Raw genomic sequence first — 27220 nt, forward strand, 5'->3', positions numbered from 1 at the left:
TGAATTTAGTAAGATTTATTTTCATATAAATTTAGAGGGAAAACTAAATTCTAGAAGAGGAAAACTGATGAAATCATTCCCTTGAACTCATTTTAAACTAAACTATTTTCTGCTCTAACATTTATCATTTTATCTTTTGACATTATTTTGGCCTCTATTAGTATTTGGCATTTAAAATTATAGCGTTAATAAAATGAAATTTATAGCCTTGCACACACATATTGATGGAAACTCTGGCAATGGCAGTTGCTGTCCTCTGTCAGATGGCACCCACAAATATATCTGCAAAGCATCTAAAAAGTTTACAAAGTTCATTAACAATAAAGCATCGACCAGCCAGCGACTAATGCAATCAATTTCATTGCAACTAATTAAATATTTAATATGCATTTGGCCAAACGGGCGGAAAAAAGTGCTCGTTAATGTAAATGTAATTTGATTGTATTCACAAACACCACCGCAACAACAATCTGTTGTAAATTAAATGCGGCATTGCGAGGTGGGGCGAGTGTGTGTATTGGTGTATTGGTTTTTTTGGGGCGTGGCATTCAGCAAGTGTTAATAAACCCGATAAAGGCAGCTACAGCTGCGTTTTTTTCTTTCCCATTTTCGTATTTATTTTTGAAATGTCATTTTAAATGTTGGAAAAATATGTCAGCGATAAGAGGAGGGAATTTACATTTTAGTGTCGCGATATGGTTATTATTTTTGTTTTAACAGCATTAAAGCGGAGAAGATAAGACCTTGCAATATTTGGAATTTAAAAGTGTCTGAAAAAATAAATAAACTTTGTAAAAAAAAAACTTTTCAAAGCCGCAAAAGGTGATTATATTTTTTTTTTGTATTTTTCCAACAATTATTTTTCTTTTCTCAACTTTTAACGCACAATTTTCTTGTCTATGAAGCGTGAAACATGGCAAATCAAAGCTCAACGGCCAGAAATAATAAGTTTAATTTGCTTTTTCTTCGTTTTTGATTTTTTTCTAATTTTCCATGTTTTCATTTTCTGTTTCTGTTTTTCCAAACACGAATACGAGTACAGTCAGCCAACCGAAACGTTGAGAAAACGTTGAAAATTAGCTAAAGTTAGCTGAGTTTTACTTTCATTTTGGAAAGCAGGAAATGGATTTCATGGCATTACCTTTCATGCTGACTCATAAGTAAAGGATTTTCAATACTAATAATAATTTTAACGAAAGCAAAGATCAAATTTGAGGTATTACAGGTGCTTATACCCCTTTTGCATATATTATGACTGGCATGATGGCAATCAAAAGTTGTTTGTGTGTGTGTCTAGGCCTGGCCAAAAGGTTTAATGGCCAACAAAATATGTTTTGACCAACAGCAACAAATTGTGGAAAATGCCGCACTGCCGCCGCCCGGCACTCAACGCCCATATCTCTGTGAATATCCTGATAATAGTGTTAATTATGCGCCTGTCAATATGCCAAACGATTTTAGCCTGAAATATGCTGGCTAGATGGCTGGCTAGATGGCTGGCTGGCTGTGTGGATGGCTTGCCATGGCTTTCTGGGTTCTGGGCTGGAATCATGGTTGTAAGCCCAACTAAATCTGGGCGAACGAAACACCACCATCACCACCGGGCCAAAACTAATTGGAGTTTGCATTTAGCACAGTGACAAAACATTTGCACAAATCCGAAAACAATTCCGGCCAGCCAAAGCCATTCCACAAGTTATCGCAGCTGTACTATTACTACCAACTCCTACTAACTATTTCCACCGCCTCTGGCTAGGTTAGAATGTATATGGCATGGTGAAATCCCAGCCAGACATCGGTGGGATGAAGCCCATCAGATTCAGAAATAGCAACACAATTTTCAATTTTAATTAAAGTTCAAACTTTGCCAATTATTTGGGGAGGGACTGAACAAGGGTAATGCTGTGAGAGGAGAGCTGCATAACCCGTGATCCCAAATTAAGCGCATCATAATTTGCATACGATTATTGTTGGGGCTTAGAAAGGGCGCTCTGGCGATGCCATCATTGATAAATCAATTTGTCCCAGCTCAAGTTTTATTTGTAATCGAATGATGATTTGCACTGGAATTAGTTGGGAAATTTGTGTGCATTTTGATGGTAATCGGTGCTCTCTCTCTATCTCTCTCTCTATCTCTCTCTGTAAATGAATATAAAATGAATACAAATGAAGGGTTTATTATGATTCATTTTTAGGAATTTCTCTATTTTCTATGCATTTTTGGTCTTAAAATATTGCAATAATGAAATATTTAACAAATTTCTAACTTAGTTTTCACATTTCTTTCTCTTTTTAGGTAAGTCTTGCCCACAACATAACCCCTGATAGTATTCTGCAAAATGTTGTAAGTACCCAGAGTTGCATTCAAGCGAGAGCTGCATTCAGCCAGAGTTGTATTCATGTAGAGAAATACCATTCCACGTTTCGGTTGATAAATGAAAAATTTAACAAGCTTTGCCGCTCGTTTTGGGGGGCATAAAAATAAATAAATAAAAAATGTGAAATAAAATGGGTAAAGCCAAAAAAGCCGCAGATCCATAAAATGCCCGTTACAATCTGTTATGCCATGGGTAGCCCTAGCTGGCAGGGTTGCCACCAACCACAACTCATAGAACTGCCAAACGGCTTTGCCGGAATCAACATGGAAATGCCATCATAGGCCAATGCTAGGCATTTAATGCGAATGCGAAAGTAAAAATAAATATAACAAAAAAGGGAAAACTACTTGGAAAAGGCAACATGCAACGAATTTCGAAACACTTTTCAAGTTTTCAACAAGAGGAGAGCCGTAAATGGTTTGTGCAAAACTCCATGTAGAGTGTATATATCTCTCTCTTTCTCTCTTTTTCTCTCTCTATATATATTTTATATATATATAGATTTTTTACAAATTAAACAGTAGTAGTCGCAGTCCAATTTTAGTTGTTTTTCTTTGCTTTTCCTTTTGTTTTCTGTTGGCCGGGTGCGTGTTGCGGTCTCATAAAAATTTTAGCTAAAAACTCTGAAGCCCTCCGATTTCTGTTATGGCAGCCATTTTGGATTAGCCACCATGAAGTGGTCTCTGTGTGTGTGTGTGAGTGTGTGTCTGTTAGGGGTGTGAGTGTGAGTGTATGGCAATAAAAGGAAATCAAAGTTTATGACATTCACTGGGCATTCACACTTGTGTGTGTGGTTGTGGCACCAAAAAGTTGCAAGTGGATAAGGCGGGGAAAGTCCCTTAACTTTATCGATGTCTGCTTGGGGAATAAATATGGTTTAGGGTCTGGAAAATGGAATATAGAGAGAGGTTTTGGTTTAAGTTTTAGTAAAAAGGGAACTATAGTTAGTCTTTGAGTTGTTTAAGCATTAACTAAGATGTAAGAAGGGATTTCTCTACTACAAAAGAACTTAATTTTCCTAGATAAAAAAACCCTCTATCATTCCCCCTCATTACCTAAGCAATCAAATCCAACAAATTGTTGACAAAATTCCAGTGAAGTAAATAAATAAAAACGCCTGCGGGGTCATTAAGTTGAGCTCACGCAACTAACACGCACCACCCACAAGGGAACACGCCCACTCTGGCAACCACCAAATCAAGGCAAATTACAATAACTAAATGCTTTAGCCTACTCCTACTCCCCCCTCTGAGAAAAAACCTACAAAAATCAGGGAAAAATATACATTATGTATGTGTATAAACGGGAGCTACTCCTGACGCTAAATAAATAAACTGTTAAAATATGCAACACACTGAAAGAAAAAGGGAGCAGGGGCAGGAGCCAAACTATAAGTGTGAAGGAAATTTCCATAAATCACATTTTAGCGAAGGCAACTTTTTTCGCGTGACAAAAATCAACTAATGTGGTTAATAAAAATAAAGAAATACGAAAAAAAACAGAAAGGAAAACCTACCTGCTAACTGAGGCGCTAAGAACCGCCTGTGGAGTGGCGTGGGCGGGTGCGGGGCGCAATGAGGAAGGGAGGGCGTGACAAAAGTTTATAGCAAAGTTAAACTGAACTTAAGAAACAAACGATGGAAAAGCCTGAGCTTGGAGGCAAGAAAATGTTGTCGAGCGGTGGAAAATAGCAGACACCACCCCCCGCCGCCAGCCCATGTAAATCACTTTCAGCGAAAACTTTTCCCACCAAACGTTGCTCGAAATTTATGCAAATGTTGTTGATGTTGCTACTGTTATTGCTCTTGTTGTTGTTGTTGTTGTTGTTGCTGTTCTCTCACCCGCAGCAAAGCGCCACCTGGCGTTGGCAATTGTCGTTGACATTTTCACCTGCTTTTCCTTGGGTGTGATAAAAAAAAACAAAACACACACACCAAGCTAAACTTTCTGGCCACCCCCAAAACAAAAAAAGGAAAACCTAAAAGTGCGAGAGGAAAATAAATTCTTAAATTGTTTTTAAATACAAACCGACACTCGGAAAAGTGTTGTTTTGTTTAGAAGAAGCAGAAGGAAAATGGGGTGCTAAAAAGGGTGCAAATGAGTGTATTTTTCTCCCTTTTTGATTGACACTTTTCTGTGGGTTTTATGATCAGTAGTTTCACGTTGATTTATGTTTGTTACGCTTTCGGTGACATTGATAGTTTGAAGTTAGTTCAAAAGGTCAGTTTTACGGGGGTGAAAGGAAATGTGTTTGGTTGGGAAAACCTCTGAAATGTTTGCGCCCAATAAATGTGACAGAAAATCAATGAATATTGAAATGCGTTCACTTTTGGTTTTTATGAGTGGCACGAAATTAGGGGCTGGTGAGCTGGTGTTGAGGTTGAGTTGCGATTAGGAAACAGAATTGGGGGCAAAAATAACCAATAATTCATTAGGTGTCTGTCATTGGTATGGACAAACACCTGCACACTCCATTGAATGAGGGGGGTGGGAAAAGCCAGCACCTCATATATAGATACGTAGTTAGAAGAGAAATCGATGGGGTATCTATCTTTGGTGCACTAAAGTTAATGAAAGTAAGGAAATTACTGAATTAAAAGAGAGACAAGGTGAGGAAATGATAATCGTATCCTTAATCTATCCTTTACTGGGTCAAACTGGCTTCAAGTTTCTGCTTTTCCAATATGTAAATTCAGTTTTCCTTTAAACCTTTTTCTATGTAAATTCTAAACCTTAAAGTCTTTCGTAGACCAACAGAAACTACTTTTATCTAATAGCATTTTATGCTACGAATCACCCACAGTAGTTCCTTGCAGTTATTTTCGTTTTTTTTTCCCAGTCTGAGAAAAGGACAGGAGGCAGTGTGAAAGAGAAAGAGACGGCAGAGACTGGAACGGAACTCAGCCATTGTCCCACCACATATGGCAGCTTAATTTCATTTAGCTCTGACCTCCCTCCACTCCTCCCTCTGCCCCCAGCCATTCTCATGAATTTTTCTCATGGTCTTCGTACGCTTTTCTAAATGCGAAATTCCCCGCCTATAGACGACAACACGCCCACAAAATGGCATTTAAAAGTAGGAAGAGGAGGAGAAATGAGCAAGGGCGGGCACTGCAACTGCCAGCTCACTCATTATGTCCTAGACAGGGCTGGAATCCAAAAGAGCGCCAGGGCTCGCATTAAAAATGTATGGTGTGGCAGGAGGGTGCACACGGCAAGGTGCACCGAAAAAATATAAAAATGTTTGAAGAGAATATATTTAGAGTTTAAAAGGAAAGAAAACAAAAGATTTTACTGCAAGAATATGTTTTAAATATATTTTAAACTTAATCTCTTTAGAATCTTTTGACTTTAAGTAAGTTATTTCTGAATAATTTTTAAAATATTTGTATAAGGGGTGAAAAAATTAGTTAATAATATATTAAATTATAATCTCTAAAATACATATATGAGTTTATAAACTTCCTAAGTTGAAAACTTTATTACTTTCCCGAAGAAATCTTTAAGACTTTTTTAGCTCTGTCCTGTAGATGCGAATGCTAGCAAACGTTGCCTACTTTTAGGACGTCGTCTAGTTCAAACACATGGACAGGGCTATACAGGAGGGCTATACAGGAGGGCTATAAGGAGAGCTCTAGGAGAGGTAAAGCAGAGGGCGGGCTTGAGGGGGTCAAGACAGGAAATGCTGCTCCCTCCTATGCACGTATGTGTGTGTGTGTGTGTTTGTCTTTTGTTTGCTTTTTGCCGTTGAAAATCAGGCTATCGATTTTTGTGGCCCACACACAAGGAACCAGAACCAAGAGATGAAGGCGCAACGTAGGCAGTACTTTTAGGGGCGTGGCCCACTGTGTTACTTGCGCTTTTTCCGCATGCTTTTCTGTTTACTTTTTCCACCGAAAAGGACACGCTCCTGACGTTGAACGTACCACCGCAAGCTTAATGCGGAACTTTAAGCTGGTCACTAGGAAAAGTGGCAACCTGGAATGGAAATTCAATTTGAAAATGCTGCAGACAGGCGGGCGGTCAATCAAAGAGTTTGACAGTTTGTACAAGTGGTGTGGGTTATTTAATTTGCAAATAGAAACTAATTTACCGGCAATTAGCAGCAGGCAGCAACACCGAAGGCCAAAGCAAACAAGGACGAGCAGACACAGGACTTGTGTATCCTACCTCTCTCTCTCTCTCTCTCACTTTACCTCTCCAAATAACCATTGTTGGTTTGCTTAGCAATTAATGATTTTCAGTTAATTTGAGGGGCAAGTCGAGCATGAAATTGAATTTAAGACGCTGAGCACGTAGCAATCATAACCAAAAAAAAGGGGAAAAAGAAATATGTGCCTCAATGTTGCAGGATCAAAACGGATGTGGTAGCAGTGAAATAGGGGCATTCCCTGTCAATTAATAGCAAGTTTGTGGAGTCCAAGAGCGGAAGTATTGTGCCGGGCAATGAAGTGTTGATGCCACAGAAAAGTCACGTATTCGGGAAGTGAGCAAATGAATCGAGAATGAGGCCAATCGAAATGGTCTTACTGCTGCAATATCAAAAGCAAATAAATGTAGTCTTAGGAGATGCCAGGAGAAGGGCAATTAAAGGTGGCTGAGAGATACATTTAATTAAGGGCTATCGAAAGTCTATCAAATAATGTTAACATTTTAATAATAGCAATAACAATATGGATAATGAGGAAGCCAAACAGATCTTCAAGCCTGGATAGAAAGTCTTCCCTAAACTTCCTGCTTATTTTCCAACTTAAACTCGAGTAAAATCAATTTTAAATCAAAAATACACCAAAAAAGAATCCAATTAATTGAAACTCAATAATTAAACTCTGACATTATAGTCAAGCCGCCGCTCCTGCCTGTGCCTGCCATTTCTGAAAAAAAGGCAAATTTATTGGCCTCACCCCACCCTCTTCTCTCCACTTTCTCTCTTGGCAAACTCTATTTTTCGTTTGAAATGCTGTCAGCGCAATTTTCCCGGCCATCAGAAAGCAATTGTCAAACGAGGCACAATCGGGCTGGAAAAGCCCCGGGAAATGCTCGAACGTAATGCTGTTGCCGGCAACAGCAGCGTACGTCATTGCAGGTGGGGCTTCTCCAAATGCCAGATTTTAATTAAAATTACGTGCATTCATGTCCCCAAAGCACCGGCTTAATTCAATAAACTCGAGAGCTTTCGAAAAACGGCAGAAAAAAATGAAATCCCTTTTAAAGATCCCATGGAACGCTGGGCGTGAAAAAACCTAATTGACTTTCTAATAGTTGAGCAAATAGTTGTGTGCGCCCCCAAAGAATGCAACAAAGCTGGCCAGACAATCAAAGTTAGCTGCTAAAAGCCATCAGACGCCCATCCACCCACAGTCCCCCAAAAATGTTTCCCACACCAACTCACACAGGAATTTTCTTCTCACTCGCTGGGTTGATATTCTTTTTCCTGCTAGCTGCGCCAGCTGTTCTTGTTTGTTACGGCAAATAGTTTTAATGGGTGGCGGTTTTCCGGGAAACACCAGTCGAACTTTTCCCCACTGCCATGAAGACAATGGAGAAGAAAAGCGCAAAGAACTCGCTTCAATTTGCAGCAATTTGTTATGAAATTCAAAGGGATCTGCATGGCTTTTACTCCCTTGGCAATTTGCAAGGCAATTAAACTTGACGGCGGCGGCAGTGGCGAGAAAGTTGCCTTCCCTTCCTGCCACGTACCACGTTGCGTATGGGCAATGCTTGACCCGTCGAGAAGTTACTGAAATAAAAACTGCATAAATAAACACTTTGGCAAGGGGAGGGAACTGAATCGGCAAACGGAAGCCACGCTCTGAACTCCCTTTTTACACATTCCATGTAATTCCGTGATTGCGCATTTATGGCTTCATTTGCCTCAGATATTTTTATATGCCTCTGATTCTGCTTCTGATTCTGTTTGTGGTTGTTGGAGAAGGAAGAGCAGCAGACCAGCCTTTGTGGTAATTTGCAGCGTCCTTTGAACGGCTCACACTCTCCTCTCCTCTGCCTTTATCGAACATTTGTCCTGCGGCATTTGGCCATATTTTACTTTAAATGTGCTCTTCATGTAAATGAAGATTCTTCCACTCTTTATACCAATCCATCCATATATCAACATTGTATTTACCGATGCACAAATTAAGGTCACATTTACCACCGCTCGCTTGCGATTTCCACTCCCCCTCTGCGTCATCATTAAATAAAGAAAAACCAAACGAGACGGGGACAAGAAACGTAAAAAGGAAATTGCGTAATTTCATTAATAAAATAACACTGCCAAGGAAATGGAGTGCAATTCGGTGGTTGGTGGGTTCTTTAGTGGTTTGGGGAGTATAAAATGGCCCTGAAAAATCCTACTTATGCATAGTAAATGTAGGAACTTAACCTTAATAAAGGGATTTTAATGTTTTCAAATTGAAACGTTGTGCGTTGAAAGCTGAAGAAAGAAAGAGGAAAACCATAATTTTTTAAAGAGAAAAACTTGAATGGCTTTCTTGATAGACTGGCAAGAATTTTGTAAAACTAATTCCCCATCTATAATATATTTTCTCAAAGTTTGTCATCGATTTCTGAACTTTTAACTATTGAGTAAGGTAACATAAGCCAGCTTAACCCATTTTTCATTGCTCCCTTCACGGACCGATGTCCTTGAGTGGCTGGAATTTATGTTAGAAACTAAAGGAAAACGGAGGAAACTAGAAAATTCCTGCAAGGTGCCTGGTTGGTTGGTTGGTTGCTTGCAAGGAGGCACAAACACAATAAAGAAAAGGCGACAGGAATAAAGTTTCACAAAACTTATGAAATATATGACCAAGTTGAGGCGTAAATAGAAACTACAATGTTGTCGACTCCACCTCTTTTTCTTCCACTCCACCTTCAATTTTCTCCTCTCATTCTTCTCGAAGGCTTTTCCTTTTGTGGCTCACGTTTCAGTTGGGGATTGCGAGTAACGAGGAAAATTAAAAAGCAATATACAAACAGCAATCACGCACACACCAGCACAAAAAGAATGCCGAAACTCAAATTAAAGAAAGTCAAAGTGTGCACTGGAAAAATAACTTCATTTTGATAGTTATTTTTGCGAAAGATGGCCTAAAAATTACTTTTCTAGATTAAATTGCAATTTAATTAGGAATTTCAGAAGGAGTTTAGTGAGGTATGACACTCCATATTTGCACTATTATTGGGATAGTTGAGGGAAAACAACTCTTTTTAATTCCACACGACTTTTGAGAAGAAATCGCTGTATATGATGCCATAACTTGGTCAAAACAACACCCACAGGTGAAAGAACTACTGTTTTGTGCAGCTAATGACCCAGCCTAACTATCCTGTTCATTTTGAGGCTGCTGTCGAAAAATTAATTTTTACCCAATTTTCGCATTTTTGATAAGGGGTACCATCATCATTTTTTGCGAAAAATGGCCAAAAAATAATTTTCCCAAATTTTGATAGAATCTTATTGGGCATCAAAATACAAGCTCAACGAGGTATTACATTCCATATTCCGACCATTTTTGACTATGTTTTTTGACTTTTTTGACTTTTTATCCTAAAATCGGATTTTTTTCAATATTTGAGATATTTTCTTTCGGTTTTCAAGCTATAAATTGGCCAAAACAAGACGTATAGCTAAAAGAGCGACTGTTTTGTGAAGCTAACGATCAGTTCTAAGAACCCTAAAAATTTGGGGCTGATTGGACAAAATCCATTTTTTGCTAATTTTCGCATTTTCGATAAGGGGTACCATCATCAAATTTTGCGAAAAATGGCCAAAAAATTATTTTCCCAAATTTGAACAGAATTTTATTAGGCATCAAAGTACAAGCTCAACGAGGTATTCCAATCCATATTCCGACCATTTTTGACAATGATTTTGGGCTTTTTTATCCAAAAATCATATTTAAGCGTTTTCCCAATATCGCACCTTTTTTTCTGGGTTTTTAACCTATGAAAAAAACTTACATCTAAAATTGAAGTTTAGGACTTTTATATTCTTTCATAAAGAGCCTCTAAACCGAAAATTCTCTGAGTGTATGTGTGGGTGTGTCCCGAGCCTAAAAGTAGGCATCAAAAGCACACGCGTGCGGTCATTAAGTAATTCGGTTTAATGGTCAGCTAGCTGGCCACTCTTTTGGATTCAAGTTCTCTCCCTCAGTCTCCCTCCCTCCCCCTTCTCTCTTTATTAGAACTTTTCCTCGCCCCTTTCCCCAGACTTCTTGTTGGATGGGCAGTAGTGGGTGGTGGTTGCCTAATGAGCCACACACAACGCGAACAGAACACGCCGAAAGTGCGCTAATGTTTGTTTGTGGCATTAATTTTGTTTACAAGTCGTTTGTGGAAGAGGACCCACAAGGGTCAGCCAAACACCCACAACGGGTGCCACCCCTTTTTTAGCCACCGCCCACCCTAAACTGTCACTGACTGTCCTTTCATTAGCGAGAAGGCGGTGGGGTGTACCCATAGCCAAAGCTAAACTGTGCTCCTCCATCATTCATATTCAATTTGCGTTCTGTTTTTATTGCGCCTTAGCACAGACTACAAATATTTGAGTTGCACTCACTCTGCTCGTCTATGCAGATGGAGGGAAATGAAAAGGGGTGGTGGAGAGGGGTGAAAATTTGGGGGGGAGGGGGGTTGGGAAATGGGCACTTCCTCGAGAAGCACACTTAATTGATTGCTTTTCAGCTTGAGCTAGTCCAGAGGGTTGGCTGCGTAATTGATATTTAATTAAAGCGCAGCAGCGCTCAGCTCAAGTAGTTGCCAACTCATGAGGAGTGTCCTGCAAAAAGGACCAACAAGGAGCTGGAGTCATCATCCATCCAACCGGAGACATTGAGCGTGAGTAATGGCAGTCATCTCGAAGTCAGCAGCTGGGGAAAGTGAGCCACTCCAAGAAGTTCAAGTTGAGCGCAGGAAATTGAAAGAAAAAAATAGGAAATTAAATCAAGTAGCCATTGGGAGAAGCTTCTAGCTGCAGTCCTTGAAAATAAAATAGAAAATCTATCATTAAAAATAACTTATTTGATGGTGTATGAAGAAACTCTTTAAACTCCAACTTGCCAATGCAAATAAAATGGAAAACCAATAGCTTTTCCGAGTCAAATATTTAAATATAAATTCTTCAGGCTAATTTAATAAAACTCCAAGTTGGCCACACAAAAGAAACCACAAGGAAAAAGAAGCCAAACTTCTGGGGCAAAAATGCGAAAACTAATTCGAAATAATTTCCCAGTTTTTCCTCAAACAAAATCCACACTTGAGGAAAATTCCCGTCACTCGCAAACAACAAAAAACTATGTCAAATTGTGGAAAACACAAAAAAGAGCAGAAAAGGAAAAGGAAAACCGAAACAGAAACCAAAACTAAAACAAAAATAGAAACAGAAACAGAGAGAGAGAGAGAAAGAGGGAGAGGGAGAAAAAACACTCGAATTGCAGCAAATCAAGCTGAACAGAACTTTGTGTATATATGCCACTTGAAACTTTTCCGGCTTTTCCCCGCCGCGACAAGGTAGGCAGTTAGCCAGTTTGGCCAGGTCCTCGAGCGCTTTGTTTGCCATTCTGCTGCTACTGTTGCTGTTGCCACTGCCACTGCTACCTTTTTTTGTTTCCCGGCCATAATTATAAATCAACTAGCTGAGTGCGCCCCACCTGCTGCTGCTTACTCCCAACTAACTAATCCACTCAGAGGCAAAAGCCGAGGGCAACATTAAAAGCTGCCACCCTCAACTCCGCTGAACTGAACTGGCGGGGCGACCCACTTGCAACAAGTTGGGTGGGGCCAGTGGTGGGCTATGGTGGGCGGGCATATTGCCACAGTTAGTTGACTCACTTTCACTCGAAGGGCGTTACAGAAGTGAAACAGAAACAGAAATACAGGTGCACGGTGGAAAAAGAGGTAACAGATTGGACGGAAAACTCTTAAAAGTCTTAAAGATTTATTAAATATTTAACAAAAACTTCTAATTTATGATGACTTTAAAGATGATAATTTTATAAATAATTTTTAGTATATCATTTTCTCTCAGTGCAGAGGGCAGGATAGTGAGAGCAGTGGCAAGGCGACCCCCAGTCAGGGCATTTCCCCTGTGTATGACATCAGCTATAATTTCCATTACGAGTCGAGCGCTGAAAATTGTACACCAGGGAGCTTATTAAGCACGCTTTTCCCTCCCCCTTCCCCCCTCTTCCCCTCCTTACAATGTGCAAATGAAATGAAATAAAAATGTCAGAGCGCAGGGTACGGAATGCCAGAGACCTGGCTAACAAACCAAAAAAAAAAAAAAAAAAACCGAAAAGAAAATTGTTAAAAACGCGAGGGGGTGAAATATCAGAGAATGCGAATGAGAAGAAGTTGCCACACGACACCGGGAAACGTGGCCAATGTTTTCCATAATTTCGCTTTTTGCCTTCCACTCACTTGTTGCCAAGCTGCTCCGGAACCGAATTGAGCTACCAATCCTTGCCCCATAATTCCCATAATTCCCTTGTCCCTGAGTAATGTTAGCCTTAGGACAATAACTCGAGTGTGTCATGTGCGGATCGTAAATTTGCCACTGACCCGGCCATTTGCATAAATCACAGGGTATTGCAATGGCTAGTGGGAATGTAAACTTATAGGGCCATTAAAGTCGCATCCAAGAAGGCTTTATAACGAGCTTGGATTTGGAAAAGGAAGTTTGAGAAGATTTTTTTGTATAAGAAAAAGTTATATAAAGAAAAAGGATTCTTTCTAACAATTTAAATGATTTTTTTAAATATATTTAATCATATTTTTATAACCTTGACTGTATCATTAAAAGTTCCCTTTAACTAAAAGTGACTTTAAAACTGTAAAAGGCTGTAAAACCTACCATTTTCCCTTCAGAGTTGCTAGCCTCGAGGGGCAGCACTTACATCACTTGGCAACTAAATCAAAGCATTGCATACTTTACGGGCGTGAAATTACATAAGTTCTCTCTTTGAGCTGCTCGTGTCCCTTCTTCAATTTCACTCACTTTCCCTTTGTTTTCAATTTCGTTTTAATAATCGTAAAGGGGAAGTAAAACTGGGAAAAAGAAAGTTGGTAACGGGAGGGGGATGGGGATGAGGAGTCCTTTTCGGGGAAAACGGTGGCAGGCAGGCCATGGCAACCGATGGCTCAGATTTCAACGCTTATTTGGCTTCTGATTATTATTTCATGCTCGTGGGCCGCACACCAACACCACCGCAGGCTCCTGCCAGCCCTGAATCCTGTATTCTGACTCTCCGGAATCCTGAATTCTGAGTGCTATTCTCACGCATCACGCGCCCGAAAAAGTATGCAGGCCATGATATTTGCTTTTTATCGCCATCGCCATTGCCACATTTTCGCGTGGATGGAAAACCTCTGTTCTTCCTCTTCTCCGAATGTTTTCCAAAAAAGTTTTGCGTGTTATTATTATTTTACTTTGCCTTGCCATCTTTTTCTGCCGCCACGTTTCAGTTTTATTTGCCCTTTTCGTTTGGTTTTATTCTGGCCCTGCACCATTCATCAATAATTCACATTGATTTCTTTTTCTTTCGTTGCCACTCTTTCCCCTCGACTTGTGCACTCTCCTTAATGTTAATGTTATCCCAGTTGGTTTTCTCAGATTCGCTTTGTTTTCCCTTCAATTCGCCATGTAAACAATTGACAGGAGACTCCAGCGAGGAGTCTTGACAGAGGAGGAACGTAGCAAAGTCATTGAAACCGTTATGCATATATCCTTATGCTCGGGTAATGGCTACAGGTGCGTCCAAGGGGACTGCAAATTTATGCCAAAGTACAGTCAGTCTGCAAACTGACTTTCCCGGGGAATATTCCCAATTCGTTGAATTCTGAAGGGAAAAGGCATTAATTTCTTCACTACATCAAAGTGGAGGGGAAATGTGTGTGGAAAATGGAACATATTGAAGGTAGAACTAAAGGTAGTTGTTTGGCTTTTTAAAAAGTTCTTTAAAGTTTGTAGTAAAAATCTAACTAAAATGTAGTTTAAATCGAACTAAAAAGACCAATTTATAGATGCATTTTCCACAATTTTCCTATCTTTTTTTGCTCAGCAATGCCTGAGTGGCTGTTGCTCCTGGTGATGATGATCCACATCGCCAAAGACAAGGCATAAAATAGAAGAGAAATAAAGAAAATACCGGAAAAATCGAGTAACAAAACAGTCAGTCATGCGTTTTCCCCGTTTTCGAGCTTCTTGTTATTCTACTCTCTTTTCTGCATACTGCATGCTGATTTGATTGGATTTGATTTAATTTTCCAATCGAAAACACTTTATCATGTTACCACTCGTTGGTATGTATGTGTGTGTGCGTGTGTGTGAATGAGCTAGAAACAACATGAGCGGATCCTGCCCAGTTATTACGAATGAGAAAAATACGTATGGCAACGTGGCGGTTACTTGATATCCCTTATAGTCAGGGCTTAACACAATATGTTGCGCCCTATTAAGCCGGAGTTTCATGTGAGCTAGAAGGAGTCCGGTTTAGTCTTCTGCTATGTTATCTTAGTTACTAAGCTTATGGAGAATGATATGAAGATTTGTTGTTAAGAAAAGTTATTTAAAATCTAAGAAGTAAAATTAAGAATTTTAATAAAATTCATAAGCTTGAGGCATGTCTTAAATAATATTTGTGAAGTGGATTGGTTCTTTGAGTTTTCCTAGCTCTTTGAGGTTATAAATTCAACTCAGGCAGCTTAATGGTAAACAGAACATCCTCCTATCCAAGCAACTCTTAGTACTTACACTTCAAGCAAATACCTTTACAAGATTTCAATTAAACAGATGACCTGATAACTAACCTCGAAAACCTTTTCATTATCTTTTTCTTCCCCTACCCACAGCAACTGTTTCGCTCACAGAATCCGGGCCTTGCAGCAGTTGCCACAAATGCAGCGGCCGCAGCAGCAGCCGCAGCAGCTGCCACATCGGCAGCGAGTGCTGCGGCCGCTGTGGGTGCTGCTCCTGTTCCCAATGGATCGCTGCAGCAGTCACAACAGCAGCAGCAACAGCAACAGCAGCAACAACAGCAACAACAACAAATGCAAATGGCTGCTGCATCGCAACAGTTTTTGGCCGCCCAGCAGGCACAAAATGCTGCCTATGCCGCACAACAGGCCACGCCCTACGTCATCAATCCGGGCCAGGAGGCTCCACCATATATGGGCATGATTGCCGCCCAGATGCCGCAATACTACGGCGTAGCGCCCTGGGGCATGTATCCGGGCAATCTGATTCCGCAACAGGGAACGCAGCCGCGTCGTCCGATTACCCCCTCGCAGCAGGGTGCCGAGAATCAGCCGTATCAGGTGAGATATATATCCATAGCTATAGACATTATCATCCCGCATCATTGCTGTTTGGGAATGTTGGACACATTGTTGGAAGCATTCCGTGTACATGCAGAGTAGAGGTGTACATGTGACAGGAGTCAAGTGATTGTAGGAAAGCGTCCAACAATCGCGGGCACAAGAATCAAGGTTTAGGCTTTATTAACTTGGAAAACTTAGCTTAATGGTAACCTAACACCTTTGTCATTGGGAAATTGATTTTTAACTTTAATAACTTGGATATTTATCTGCCTAAAATTCAAGAAACTATAAAGATAGTTAGGAAACTTTATTAAATAGCAAAATATTAGAAAATAATCAGCAATAAGATTTCAATTTGTACATTTGTAAACTAAAATAAAGTGTACAATAATGTAAAAGCTTCCCTTTGTAATTTGTTTACATTAACTAGTTAAGTGGACCTAAAACGTTGTATATTTATGCTCTGTCTCTCTTCTTTTCTCTTTTTTTTACACTCACATCATCAACAACACGCTTCCATAACCAACAACAACAACAAAACTGAACTCTAACCTCTGTACAAAAAAACGAAATCCGAAACGTGTAAAATACCGTGATAACATCCTTGTGCCGATGCTGCTGCAGGTCATACCGGCCTTCCTCGATCACACGGGCTCCCTGCTGATGGGAGGACCCCGCACCGGCACGCCCATGCGTCTGGTTAGTCCCGCCCCCGTTTTGGTGCCCCCGGGTGCCACCCGTGCCGGTCCCCCGCCGCCGCAGGGCCCACAGCTGTATCAGCCGCAACCACAGACGGCCCAACAGAATCTCTACTCGCAGCAGAATGGCTCCAGTGTTGGAGGTAAGTGTTTTTAATTATTTTCTTAACATCGCTAGTAGCGATTTTTATGGTAAAATGTTGGGGAAAATGAGTTAGGTGAACTGTAATCATGGTTTACATGGCGTATTAGTAATGTATATGAAGTCCAAGCAGCCTACCTAGCGTATGAGTTATATCTATGAGGACCAAACAGCCCACCTTGCGTATGAGTTATACAGTTTTTGTAATGTAATTATGTTAATGCTTTCCATTTTAAAGGTTTAACCAAACATTTAGCACTTAAGTTGAGTTTTAAATCAATCGTTTATCTCGTCCAGTGACAGAATTTGTAATTAGTGTAAAATGTGGCACATCTTCTTCTTCTTCTGCATCATCAACATCCTCAATAAAATCCCCTTTCCTGTATGTATATGTATAGCCATTAATCTTTGTTTATCTAACAACAGCTCTCATTGTATTTAAAGGATCTCAGCAAGTAAATAGCTAAACATTCGAGCTTGCCAAAAGCCTCTTTTCAATATGTGTCTAAATAATAATAATAATAATAATAGAACAGAGAGTGTTAGAGGGGGTAGTAAGTTGTGGCAAGTTGTCAGCTCCATTGCCAGTCTAAGCAATAATAATACTCAAGCAATTTACAATAATTTCAAATTTTCATTTCGATTATTTTGCTCTACATTGGGAACTTTGAGGCATTTTGGGTTAGAAAGGGAAGTTAAATTTACTTTTGCCTTGGCTGAATGTTATTATGTTACATAGTAAACTATATAAATATATATAAACCAAAAACAAAACCCTTTCTCTATTCCCCAAACAAACTATTTAGAGCTCCCCAAGTAACAATTACAGGGCATACATGAATCTAGCATTACCTAGACGAGAATGCATTACTTACTTACACCACCATGGCGAGCCATGAAAACCAACTGTTTGTGTCAGTAAATTTTGCTGTTTTTCATACATATCTAATGCACAGAAGAGCCATCGAGGAGTAAACTAACAACAATAGCATGCAAGCACGCAAAATGTTATTATTGCCAATGCTCCTTCTCCAGCAAACTTCGGCTTTCAACTTCAACGAAAATGCAACTGCAACGACAACAACCAACTCTCTGACTCATGCAATTTTAAACGTAACGCGATGAGTTGGGACCAAAACTCTAGATATGAATATATATATATATGTATACGTATATAAATTGTGGGAGGAAAATGAAGGGAAAACGTTTCGAATTTCCACAGTGGAAAATCCTCAGTTTATGCATTGAAAATATTATGGAATACCCTGAGGAAATCTCAAGAGCACTCATTTCTAGACAATCAAAGGCTATATAATTTTTAATAATTTATAGATTTAGTTTAAAATTTCACCAAAGGAATATCAAATCTTATATTTCAAGCTCTTCAATTTACAAAATATATAACTTTGGCATAGTTTGTCCGTGTGTGACTGCCGAAAAATAACAATTTGCAATAGAAAACCTGCAAATGTTAGAAGGAAAATGTTATCTTTGTTGCTGGTCCGGCATTGTTGTGGATTTATAGAATTTCAAATTACAATTAATAACTGCAGTCAGGCAACGAAAGTTTACACTTTGTGAGCACAAAGTTTAAGTAGAGGATGGAGATACAGCTACTACTCCAGCTCTCAAATTTCAAATGAAAAGTTTCTCCAAGGGAGAGTAGTAGTTGGAAAAACACACTCGCAAACAGAATGTTGATTTATATGTTTTCTATCAACAAACTTAAATCGTGGAAACATGGAACATGATTAAAGTTCCTTGGGGGAAAAAAAGAAGAAGGACAGACGAACATCAGACGTGGACAGGTCCATTAACTCCATTAACAATCAGGCGAAATCAATTATTACGCTTTCCACCTACCGGTTTTTATTTCCCAACCTACCGACCGCATGCAAAAACGTTCTTTCCATTAACAGAACGGGAATTTTCCCCGGAATATGGAAGTCGAATCCGTCTGACGGTCGGATAGCTGGGCATTATTATGTCGTTAATTCATTTTGCCTCATATGGCAGTTTAATGAAGTTTCCAGTTTTTCCTTCTTCCACACTGTTGTTCCACATGACGTATGAGTGATTACGTATTTTAATTCTTTTACTGCCTTTTTTTTTGTTTCGTTCTTTTTGCCCATTTTCGTTCATTTACGTATCGCAGAAAATTGTTTTTTAACATTGGAATTTTTAAACTTGAGCTCTTTAAGTTCTGCAACCCAGAGAAGTCCTTCAGTTAAGCAATCCCTTTTCGGATTCGAGTGGAATCGCAATCGAATCCAATCCGTTCTCGAGACCGCAAGTCAAGTCCTGACATGCTTTGCGTGGAGAACCGTGATGATGCCAGGTGATTAGGCTAAGGGTCTCTCGAGGAGTGTGCCACATTCACAGAGCCACCAGCATATGCTGTACTACCAATTTGGATTAGATGCACTGAGAGAAAGTTGGAAAGTTAAAAAGGTTTGCTTATGAAATCAAGCTGGTTAGGAAAAAGATTAAGCTTACAGCTTCCTCTCATTAATTTTCACATAAATAAGTTTAATAACTCAATGAAATTTCACATTAATTGCCTTTAAATTCAATCTAAACTAGTTTTATCCTTGAAAAACAATTTGTTTCTTAAATTTCCCCAACACTTTTCCCCCAAGTGTAACCAATTCCACTTGCACATTCGCATCTCAATTACAATTAGCACATGGCGCCCACAGTTTGTCCTCCGCTGGCACAAATCCCCACTAACATCTGCCGGAGGTAGAAGAGCCATGAGACATGAGGCGCAGAGCCTCATCAGCAGCCCACTCATTATGTTGTGCAATCGATGCTTCCTCTCTCTCTCTCTGTACAGTGAACACCCTCGTGTTACCCTCTTTCTAGTTGACTATCTGTCTGGCTGTCTGCCTGTCGCACTGTCTCACTGTGTGCAATGTCAAAAAGGCTTTTTAATGGAGATTATATTGTTTTAAGTGGCTGACAGAAGGAGAACGAGTGGGCCAAGAGGCGGGTGGCAGGAGGGGAGATGAGGGATATCAGTAGAATGAATCCCCTTCTGCGTCAGAGACAAGCTGCAATTACAAACGTTAATGCGCCTTGGCCTGGCTCGAAGAAGGGCGGACGTGGCATGTGGCTTGGTTTGATGGCAAGTAAGGGAAAGGAAAGCGGTGGAAAATCGGAAAGCTGCTTGACTTTGCAACCGCCAAACCCATTTTGGGTATTGCCTTGAAAACAATGAGGGTAGCAGCAGCAGCAGCAGCTGAAGCAGATGCAGCAGAAGCAATAGCAGCAGGAACATCCTCCTTTGCCGGCTAAATTATTATGTACACCTTTCGCATGTTGGCAACATGTGATTGCATCACACAGGGGTGCTGGAAAAGTGAAAGGCGACCGCCTCTGCTGCCACCCACCACCAAACCGCTTTGCATACAATGCACCACATTGTTCGTCCTGCCAGGCAGAGCTCCCTCTCTTCCTTCTCTTCCTTCAGCAACAGCAGCCTTTTGTGCAAATGAATTCGTTTATTTTGTAAAATGTCAATTGCTATGCTGGCTTACAGAACACAGAACATGGCTGATGAGGGGGAATGGTTAATAGGAGGGGGAAGGAAGGGGGTAGGGTTTGAATGGATCACATGCAGCACACGGTTGACACTTGCTGTGGTGTTTGTGAGGTGTTGGAGGTTGGTGGTCGTGTGTGTGTGTGCCTGTGCACACTTTACGCTTAATGAAAGTCTCAATGATGTGTGCAGACCACACGGCGTATGCGTGACGCAACTTAAAAATGAACACAGATTGATGTAAAAGTGTAAATCTACAAGAATGTTCATTGTTAATTGCATGTTAATCTGGTTCATTAACCCTTTAGTTATGTAATTGCTATCAATTCGGCAACATTAATTCGTAAAACTTTTTTAAATTTTAAACTGCAACTTAATGATGATTGATATTTGCAATGAAAATCGAATTGAAATTGAAGTTAACTTTTATCTGTCGGCAACAGTTGCTGGAACTTAATTGCCAGCAACTAAAAGTTCTTGGCAGTAAATGGGAAATCCCGAATGAAATGCTTAGTTTAATGACAGCCAGCGGGAAAGACGGCAAAAGTTTGTAATTCTTGAATTTAAATTGCAACTAATTTGGCGCCTCCTTCGCCGCCCTCTCTCTCTCTCTCTCTCTGTGAGTCTCTCTGAAGAATCTGTGGAAAGGGAAAGACTAAATTTCAAATACAGACGGCGGAAAAACACAAACAATTTGCATCCAGGAAAGTGTTTTCGATGGGAGTTTTCCACCAACGACTGGCGTATGTTTTCCGTCTGTTTATTTTATTTTCTGGGCCTGCGTTACATTGGCTGGGCTTTCGGGTTTCAGGGTTTCGGTTAGGTGCGTGTAGTTGCACAATTTAAAAGGGAATTATTCATGCAATTTGTGCGGGGCGGAATGCCAACCATCCGTCCTAGTGGTTGGTGGAGGAGATGCATAAATGGTGGCCCCCCATTCTACTAATTCAGAGATTGCCCCGCCCGACCACAACGACGACCGTCTGTCTCAGCTCAAATCATCTCGGAGTGAGAGGGCAGCCCTCCATTGGGGAGACACTTTGCCAAATGAAACTGCAGCCATGTGGGACACTGAAGAAAATAATTAAGAGAAATTTGACTTACCTAAGACTTATTTAATATTATTTTAAATTCAAAAGAAATGAGAAAGTCTTTAGAATGATTTTTATGAATGGAAATGTTGAACTAAAATCAAAGATGTTTTCAACTTATAAAACATTTAATTTTTACTCTAGTAAACAGATTAAGTATCTTAGTTTTTAACCCAAAAGTAAATCCACTATCTAGATCCCTTATTTTTCCTGTGCATTTGAAGCCATGGCTGATTCTGTGCGTGGGCGGTGGGTGGCATTAAAAGACGCCAAGTTTATTGCAGGCGACATTCTGTGGTTTATGCACACGTTCCGCAAATAGAAAGGGAGCGGTAGAGCGGCAACCAGAGAGGGAGACGGCACTAGACGACACTTTGCCGCTCGTCCTTAGCTTAATGTAATGATTTTATGAATTATAAATGCACACACGTGCACATTATGCACACGTCCCACGTCGCTGCCACATATATCCATCTTTGTCGCTCCTTTTTCACACAATGCAAAGAAGCAGAGGGGGAAAAAAAAGTGAAAACGCATTAAAACTGCGAGTCATTTAAATGTCGAGAGAGAAGAAAGGTCGTTTGGGCGGGTGTGGGTGTCCTGGGTAAAAACTATTCTCGGCTCGGGCAACTTTGTAAGCGCTGTTAAGTAGGCTATGAAAAAAGCGGTTTAAGGGGGCATTATATGAAATGTAATTAGTGCTAAAGCGCCAGCCGCTTCAAAGTAACGGAAACGCAGCCGCACTTTAATTGCTCAGAGAGCTTTAAATGCGAAATACTTTAAGATTCTAAAAAGATTACTTAAAATAATGAAATGTTAAAGAAATGCTTTTCCCTCTCCACAAAATTGAGACATTTTCTTCAACATTTTACTTCAACTATCGATTTCTTCGTTACACCTGCTAACACTGCTCCACTTTAGTTTTCGAGAAACAAACACTAACATTGTATATTATTTACCAACACCATTCCGCAACTTTCAACAAATTGCTTAATAACTCGGTCAACAAATTGCGCACACTGTGTTGACATTTACAACACTCGCTTTTCCTTTCCTTCCCTTTCCCCTTTCCATTTTACCCTCGGAAAACACTCAGCACAGGGGCTTTGGCAAGACCACCCACAAATACACCTGAAGGCAACTGGGAATTTTGCAACCCTTTTGCGCAGCTGTCGTTGCTGCTGCTGTTGCATTAGTAGTTAAATAACTTAATGTGTCCATGCCACGTTTATGGCTGTCGGCTGCCCCCTTAATATAAATTTGAGCAATTAATTTGCAGATCCAGTTTTCCCGGTCAACCAAAATGCAGCAGAATTGGTAAAGGGAGGAAATTCGAGAGGGTTGAGAGGGAATTTATTTATGGTCAAAAGCTTGCAGCCGGAACTTTCGCTTTTCGCTGAGTCGCACATTTCCGGATCATTGGTTGCAGGGAATATACGAGAGATGCCTGCAAATCTTTCAATGTCTGGCTTTCCGTACTCTCTTCTATCCCTCTGTGTGGATGGCAAATCAAATGCCAGTGACAGATTACAACATCAATCAAGTTGGCACCGTCTTCCACCCAACTACATCCACTTATTGTTTCCGCCCAGTTGTATCCTTTTACATATCCTCTCAGAGATTGCAAGCAGAGACCCAGCCTCATGTGCGCGCACCATTAATGCTCTACATTATGGCTTAGAGAGATGGATTTCCGTTGGAGTGGCGATGGGTATGGGAAAGGGGAAAGAGACATCTATCCTCTGCTTTGCCATGCTCATTGCAAATGCCAAATGGCCAAGTGACTAAAACTAAGCCAACAGCTGCGCCTTGAAGCGGGCAATTAAGTTTTACAGGCGCATCAAAGTCGCCTCCTGCCGCCTCTCTCTCGATTAATTACAAAGCACGGCAAAGGATAATGGTACAGTTGCGTCAGAGTTTTATATATATCTATCTCTGGGGCAGCATCATCCAGTTGATGTCCCATTGTAAACTGAATTGAAACTGCGGCCCAGGTTTATGGGTCTTCGATTTTCCATTTCCAGATTGATTGTCACTGCTGGGATTGAGTGATGAGAGATGGACTGGTGGATCTGGGAAACTTCTAAGAGATGCTTCTTCTAAGGTCTTTAAGATCTTCTTTTAACTAAGCTATTATCTAAAAACTGTTATACTACTTTTAATATATTTTTCTCCTAACCAATCTCTAATGTTTTCTCTTTTTTTTACAGGACTCGCCTTAAACACAAGCTCTTTGACGGGCCGCCGCGACTCCTTCGACCGCAGCACCTCCGCCTTCAGTCCCTCGACCATGGACTACACCAGCAGTGGTGTGGCAGCAGCTGCCAATGCGGTAAACAGCACAGTGGCCCAGGCAGCAGCAGCGGCCGCAGCAGCCGCCGCTGCGCGTGGCAAGTGGCAGGGAGCAATGTCGGGAGCCGCCAGTGGAGCCTATGGAGCCCTCGGAGCGGGTAATGCCTCGGCCAGTCCGTTGGGCGCACCACTCACACCGCCGCCATCGGCACAATCCTGCCTCCTGGGCAATCGGGCACCTGGAGCCGAATCTCGCCAACGTCAGCAGCAACAACAGCAACAGCAACTGGCCGCCGTTGGTCTGCCGGCAACTGCAGCGGCTGCTCAGGCAGCAGTGGCAGCGGCCGCCAACAATATGTTCGGATCGAATAGCTCACTGTTCTCGAATCACCTGGCCATTCCGGGTACTGCAGCCGTGGCAGCGGCAGCAGCAGCAGCTGCGGCAGCCAATTCGCGTCAGGTGGCAGCCACAGCAGCAGCAGCGGCGGTAGTGGCAGCGGCTGCTGGCGGAGTGGGCGGAGCCCCACAGCCAGGAAGATCTCGCCTTCTCGAGGACTTCCGCAATCAGCGGTATCCGAATCTCCAGCTACGCGATCTCGTCAACCACATTGTGGAGTTCTCACAGGATCAGCACGGCTCGCGGTTCATTCAACAGAAGTTGGAGCGTGCCACAGCTGCTGAGAAGCAAATGGTATTCAGTGAGATCCTGGCAGCAGCCTATAGCCTGATGACCGATGTCTTTGGCAACTATGTCATCCAGAAGTTCTTTGAGTTCGGCACTCCCGAGCAAAAGAATACGCTGGGCATGCAGGTCAAGGGTCATGTGCTGCAGCTGGCACTGCAAATGTACGGCTGTCGAGTGATTCAAAAGGCTCTGGAAAGCATCTCGCCGGAGCAGCAGCAGGAGATCGTGCACGAGTTGGACGGACATGTGCTGAAGTGTGTCAAGGATCAGAATGGCAATCATGTCGTGCAGAAATGTATTGAATGTGTGGATCCCGTAGCCCTGCAGTTCATCATTAATGCATTCAAGGGTCAAGTCTACTCGCTGAGCACCCATCCCTACGGTTGCCGGGTGATCCAAAGGATCCTCGAGCACTGCACCGCCGAACAGACCACTCCCATTTTGGATGAACTGCACGAGCACACCGAACAGTTGATCCAGGACCAATATGGCAACTATGTAATTCAGCATGTGCTGGGTAAGTGGATCCTAGATCTTTATATTATCTTCCTGACTTTAACTAATCTTCTTTGCATTTAATAGAACACGGCAAGCAGGAGGATAAGTCCATTCTGATCAACAGCGTGCGTGGCAAGGTTCTGGTGCTATCCCAGCACAAATTCGCCTCAAATGTGGTGGAGAAATGCGTAACCCATGCCACACGTGGCGAACGCACTGGCCTTATAGACGAGGTCTGCACCTTCAACGACAAGTGAGTGAAAGGAAATTGGATTAGTATTAACATTACTTAACTAAATTATACTTTCCTCCTTAACAGCGCTTTGCACGTGATGATGAAGGATCAGTATGCCAACTATGTGGTCCAAAAGATGATCGATGTTTCAGAGCCGACGCAGCTTAAGAAGCTGATGACCAAGATCCGGCCACACATGGCCGCCTTGCGCAAGTACACCTATGGCAAGCACATCAATGCCAAGTTGGAGAAGTACTACATGAAGATAACCAATCCCATAACGGTGGGCACCGGAGGAGCTGGTGGAGTGCCAGCAACCTCGTCAGCGGTGGCAGTTAGCGGTGGTGCCACCTCGGCATCGGCAACCGCTTGCACCAGTGGCAGCAGCACCACCACAACCAGCACTACTAACAGCTTGGCCTCACCCACTATTTGCTCGGTGCAGGAGAACGGCAGCGCCATGATCGTGGAGCCCTCTTCCCCGGATGCCTCCGAATCCTCATCCTCGGTGGTATCAGGGGCTGTCAACAGCGGCTTGGGTCCCATCGGACCACCGACCAACGGCAACGTTGTGCTGTAAGAGAAGAATAACAAAAGAAAATAAGAAAAGTAAAACCAGGCAGTCAAAGGAAACTTCCTTCTCGAATCGCAGTATAGATTTTTAGGAGCTGTAGAGCTAAAACATAAACAAACAAAAGATACATCTAAATGTAAACTAATTTATTGAAAAGGCAGCGATTAATGGAGCTGCTCTCGAAGATTTGTAAAGAGTTAAAAAGAAAGCAAACACACAAAATGCGCCAAGCTAGAAAAACAAAAAGGGAAAACCATAATGGCAAAAGCTATAAAGCTAAAACTAAAAAGCAAATTTGTATTTTTACGAACAAAAAATAATAACACTCTCACGGAAGAAGATTTCAAAATATTTGTACAATGCGCTCGCATATTTAATTTGTAAAATAGAAACATAAAAAACAAACACACACATACACACAAAAGGTGTTATTTAAATCGCAAAATAAGAAAGAAGATAAAACACAAACAATGAATGTAAAGTAAAATGTCAAGGAAACAATTTTGTCTGCGTACATTTTCGTTGTAACTTTGTATAAATTAATGATTATTATATAGCAAGTCTATTTGTAAATGATTAATGTTTCGACTGTAAATTAATAAGAGGACAAACTGAAGAAGAAGAAGAAGAAGGAGAGCCAACGAGCTGAAGAATGCAGAATGTAGAATGTAGAAGAAGAGCAAGCGGGCTGCATGAATGAGCCTAGAATTTATAAAGTGCGGAAAGAGGAACCATTTCAAATATACATACACACACACACATATATATATATATAAATAAATATAAAAAAGAAACGAGGGATTAACAGCAGAAGCCACACTTAGTGTAGAATGTAGAGTAAAAACTGTTTTTGGAGCCAGCAGCTACCAAAAAACACAATGAAAACAGAGACACACACGAGACACGCCCACGCCCTCTCACGCCCACACTTACACTACTACCACTACACTACACCCACACAATGAACGACTACTCTTCAGCCCATTCACGTTGCTTTTGCACTATGTAAAAATTTTGTATAAAAAAAAACCCAAACAACCAACCATATGTAAACCATGTAATTTTCAAATGTTTCATTGTAAAATGTATACATACTATATTTTGTAAATTTTTTTTAAGTCGCAAGTAACTCATACATCTATTCTATTCTAAAAAGCACGCATGTATTTATAATTTTATACATTTATTAGCTGGTTGATGGCCTCTCATCGGAGATCTGCAAGGATTTCGAAGGGTTGTCATCGCCAGCTAAAAGAACCTGTTAGCTAAGTAAGCCCAAAAAACTGATTATAAATTGGATTTTAAAACTATAACCATCAGAATAAAGCCAATTTTTTTTTCAAAATTTACCGACATACACACTCCCTTATTTTTTTTACGTTTTGCTAGCCCACCTTAAATGTATGATATATGTATAAATATGATTTAAAATCAACATTATGTTTTCTCAACACACTGAACACTGAGAGAAATCAGTTGGAGAGTTAACTTTGTTATGTTTAGACAGAAGAAAGCGCTTGTGCTCCCTGCGAAGCTTGAAATGCATTCGCTGTGCGGCAAAATATGAAATATTTAAATAACCACATCCCCAACCACCCTACCTTTTCACTTAAGTGTATAAAATTGTTTTTAAAAATGTCATCGAAGAACACACTTGTAAATTTCAAACAACAAAAACAAATTGTATATGTATACATACGAACGAATATTGTAAAAAGTAACAATACCAAGAATTTTTGTACATTTTTGATATAAATTTAGATTAC

General features: G+C 40.9%; 1 protein-coding gene across 10 annotated transcripts in view; it reads left to right on the forward strand.

Moving 5' to 3' along the window:
• Positions 1 to 26799, forward strand: part of LOC108112745 (maternal protein pumilio) — a 188910-nt gene extending 162111 nt beyond the window's left edge. For all 10 annotated transcript variants that reach the window (XM_041819122.1, XM_041819121.1, XM_041819124.1 and 7 more), the window contains 5 exons: positions 15231 to 15695; positions 16323 to 16539; positions 23381 to 24664; positions 24730 to 24898; positions 24965 to 26799. In XM_041819122.1, the coding sequence (XP_041675056.1) occupies positions 15231 to 15695; positions 16323 to 16539; positions 23381 to 24664; positions 24730 to 24898; positions 24965 to 25460 (2631 nt within the window). In that variant the 3' untranslated portion in view covers positions 25461 to 26799. The remainder of the gene's footprint in view (positions 1 to 15230; positions 15696 to 16322; positions 16540 to 23380; positions 24665 to 24729; positions 24899 to 24964) is intronic.
• The last annotated feature ends 421 nt before the right edge of the window (positions 26800 to 27220 follow it).

The sequence above is a fragment of the Drosophila eugracilis genome, unplaced genomic scaffold, assembly GCF_018153835.1.
Source record: "Drosophila eugracilis isolate 14026-0451.02 unplaced genomic scaffold, ASM1815383v1 contig_47, whole genome shotgun sequence".
Lineage (NCBI taxonomy): Eukaryota > Metazoa > Arthropoda > Insecta > Diptera > Drosophilidae > Drosophila > Drosophila eugracilis.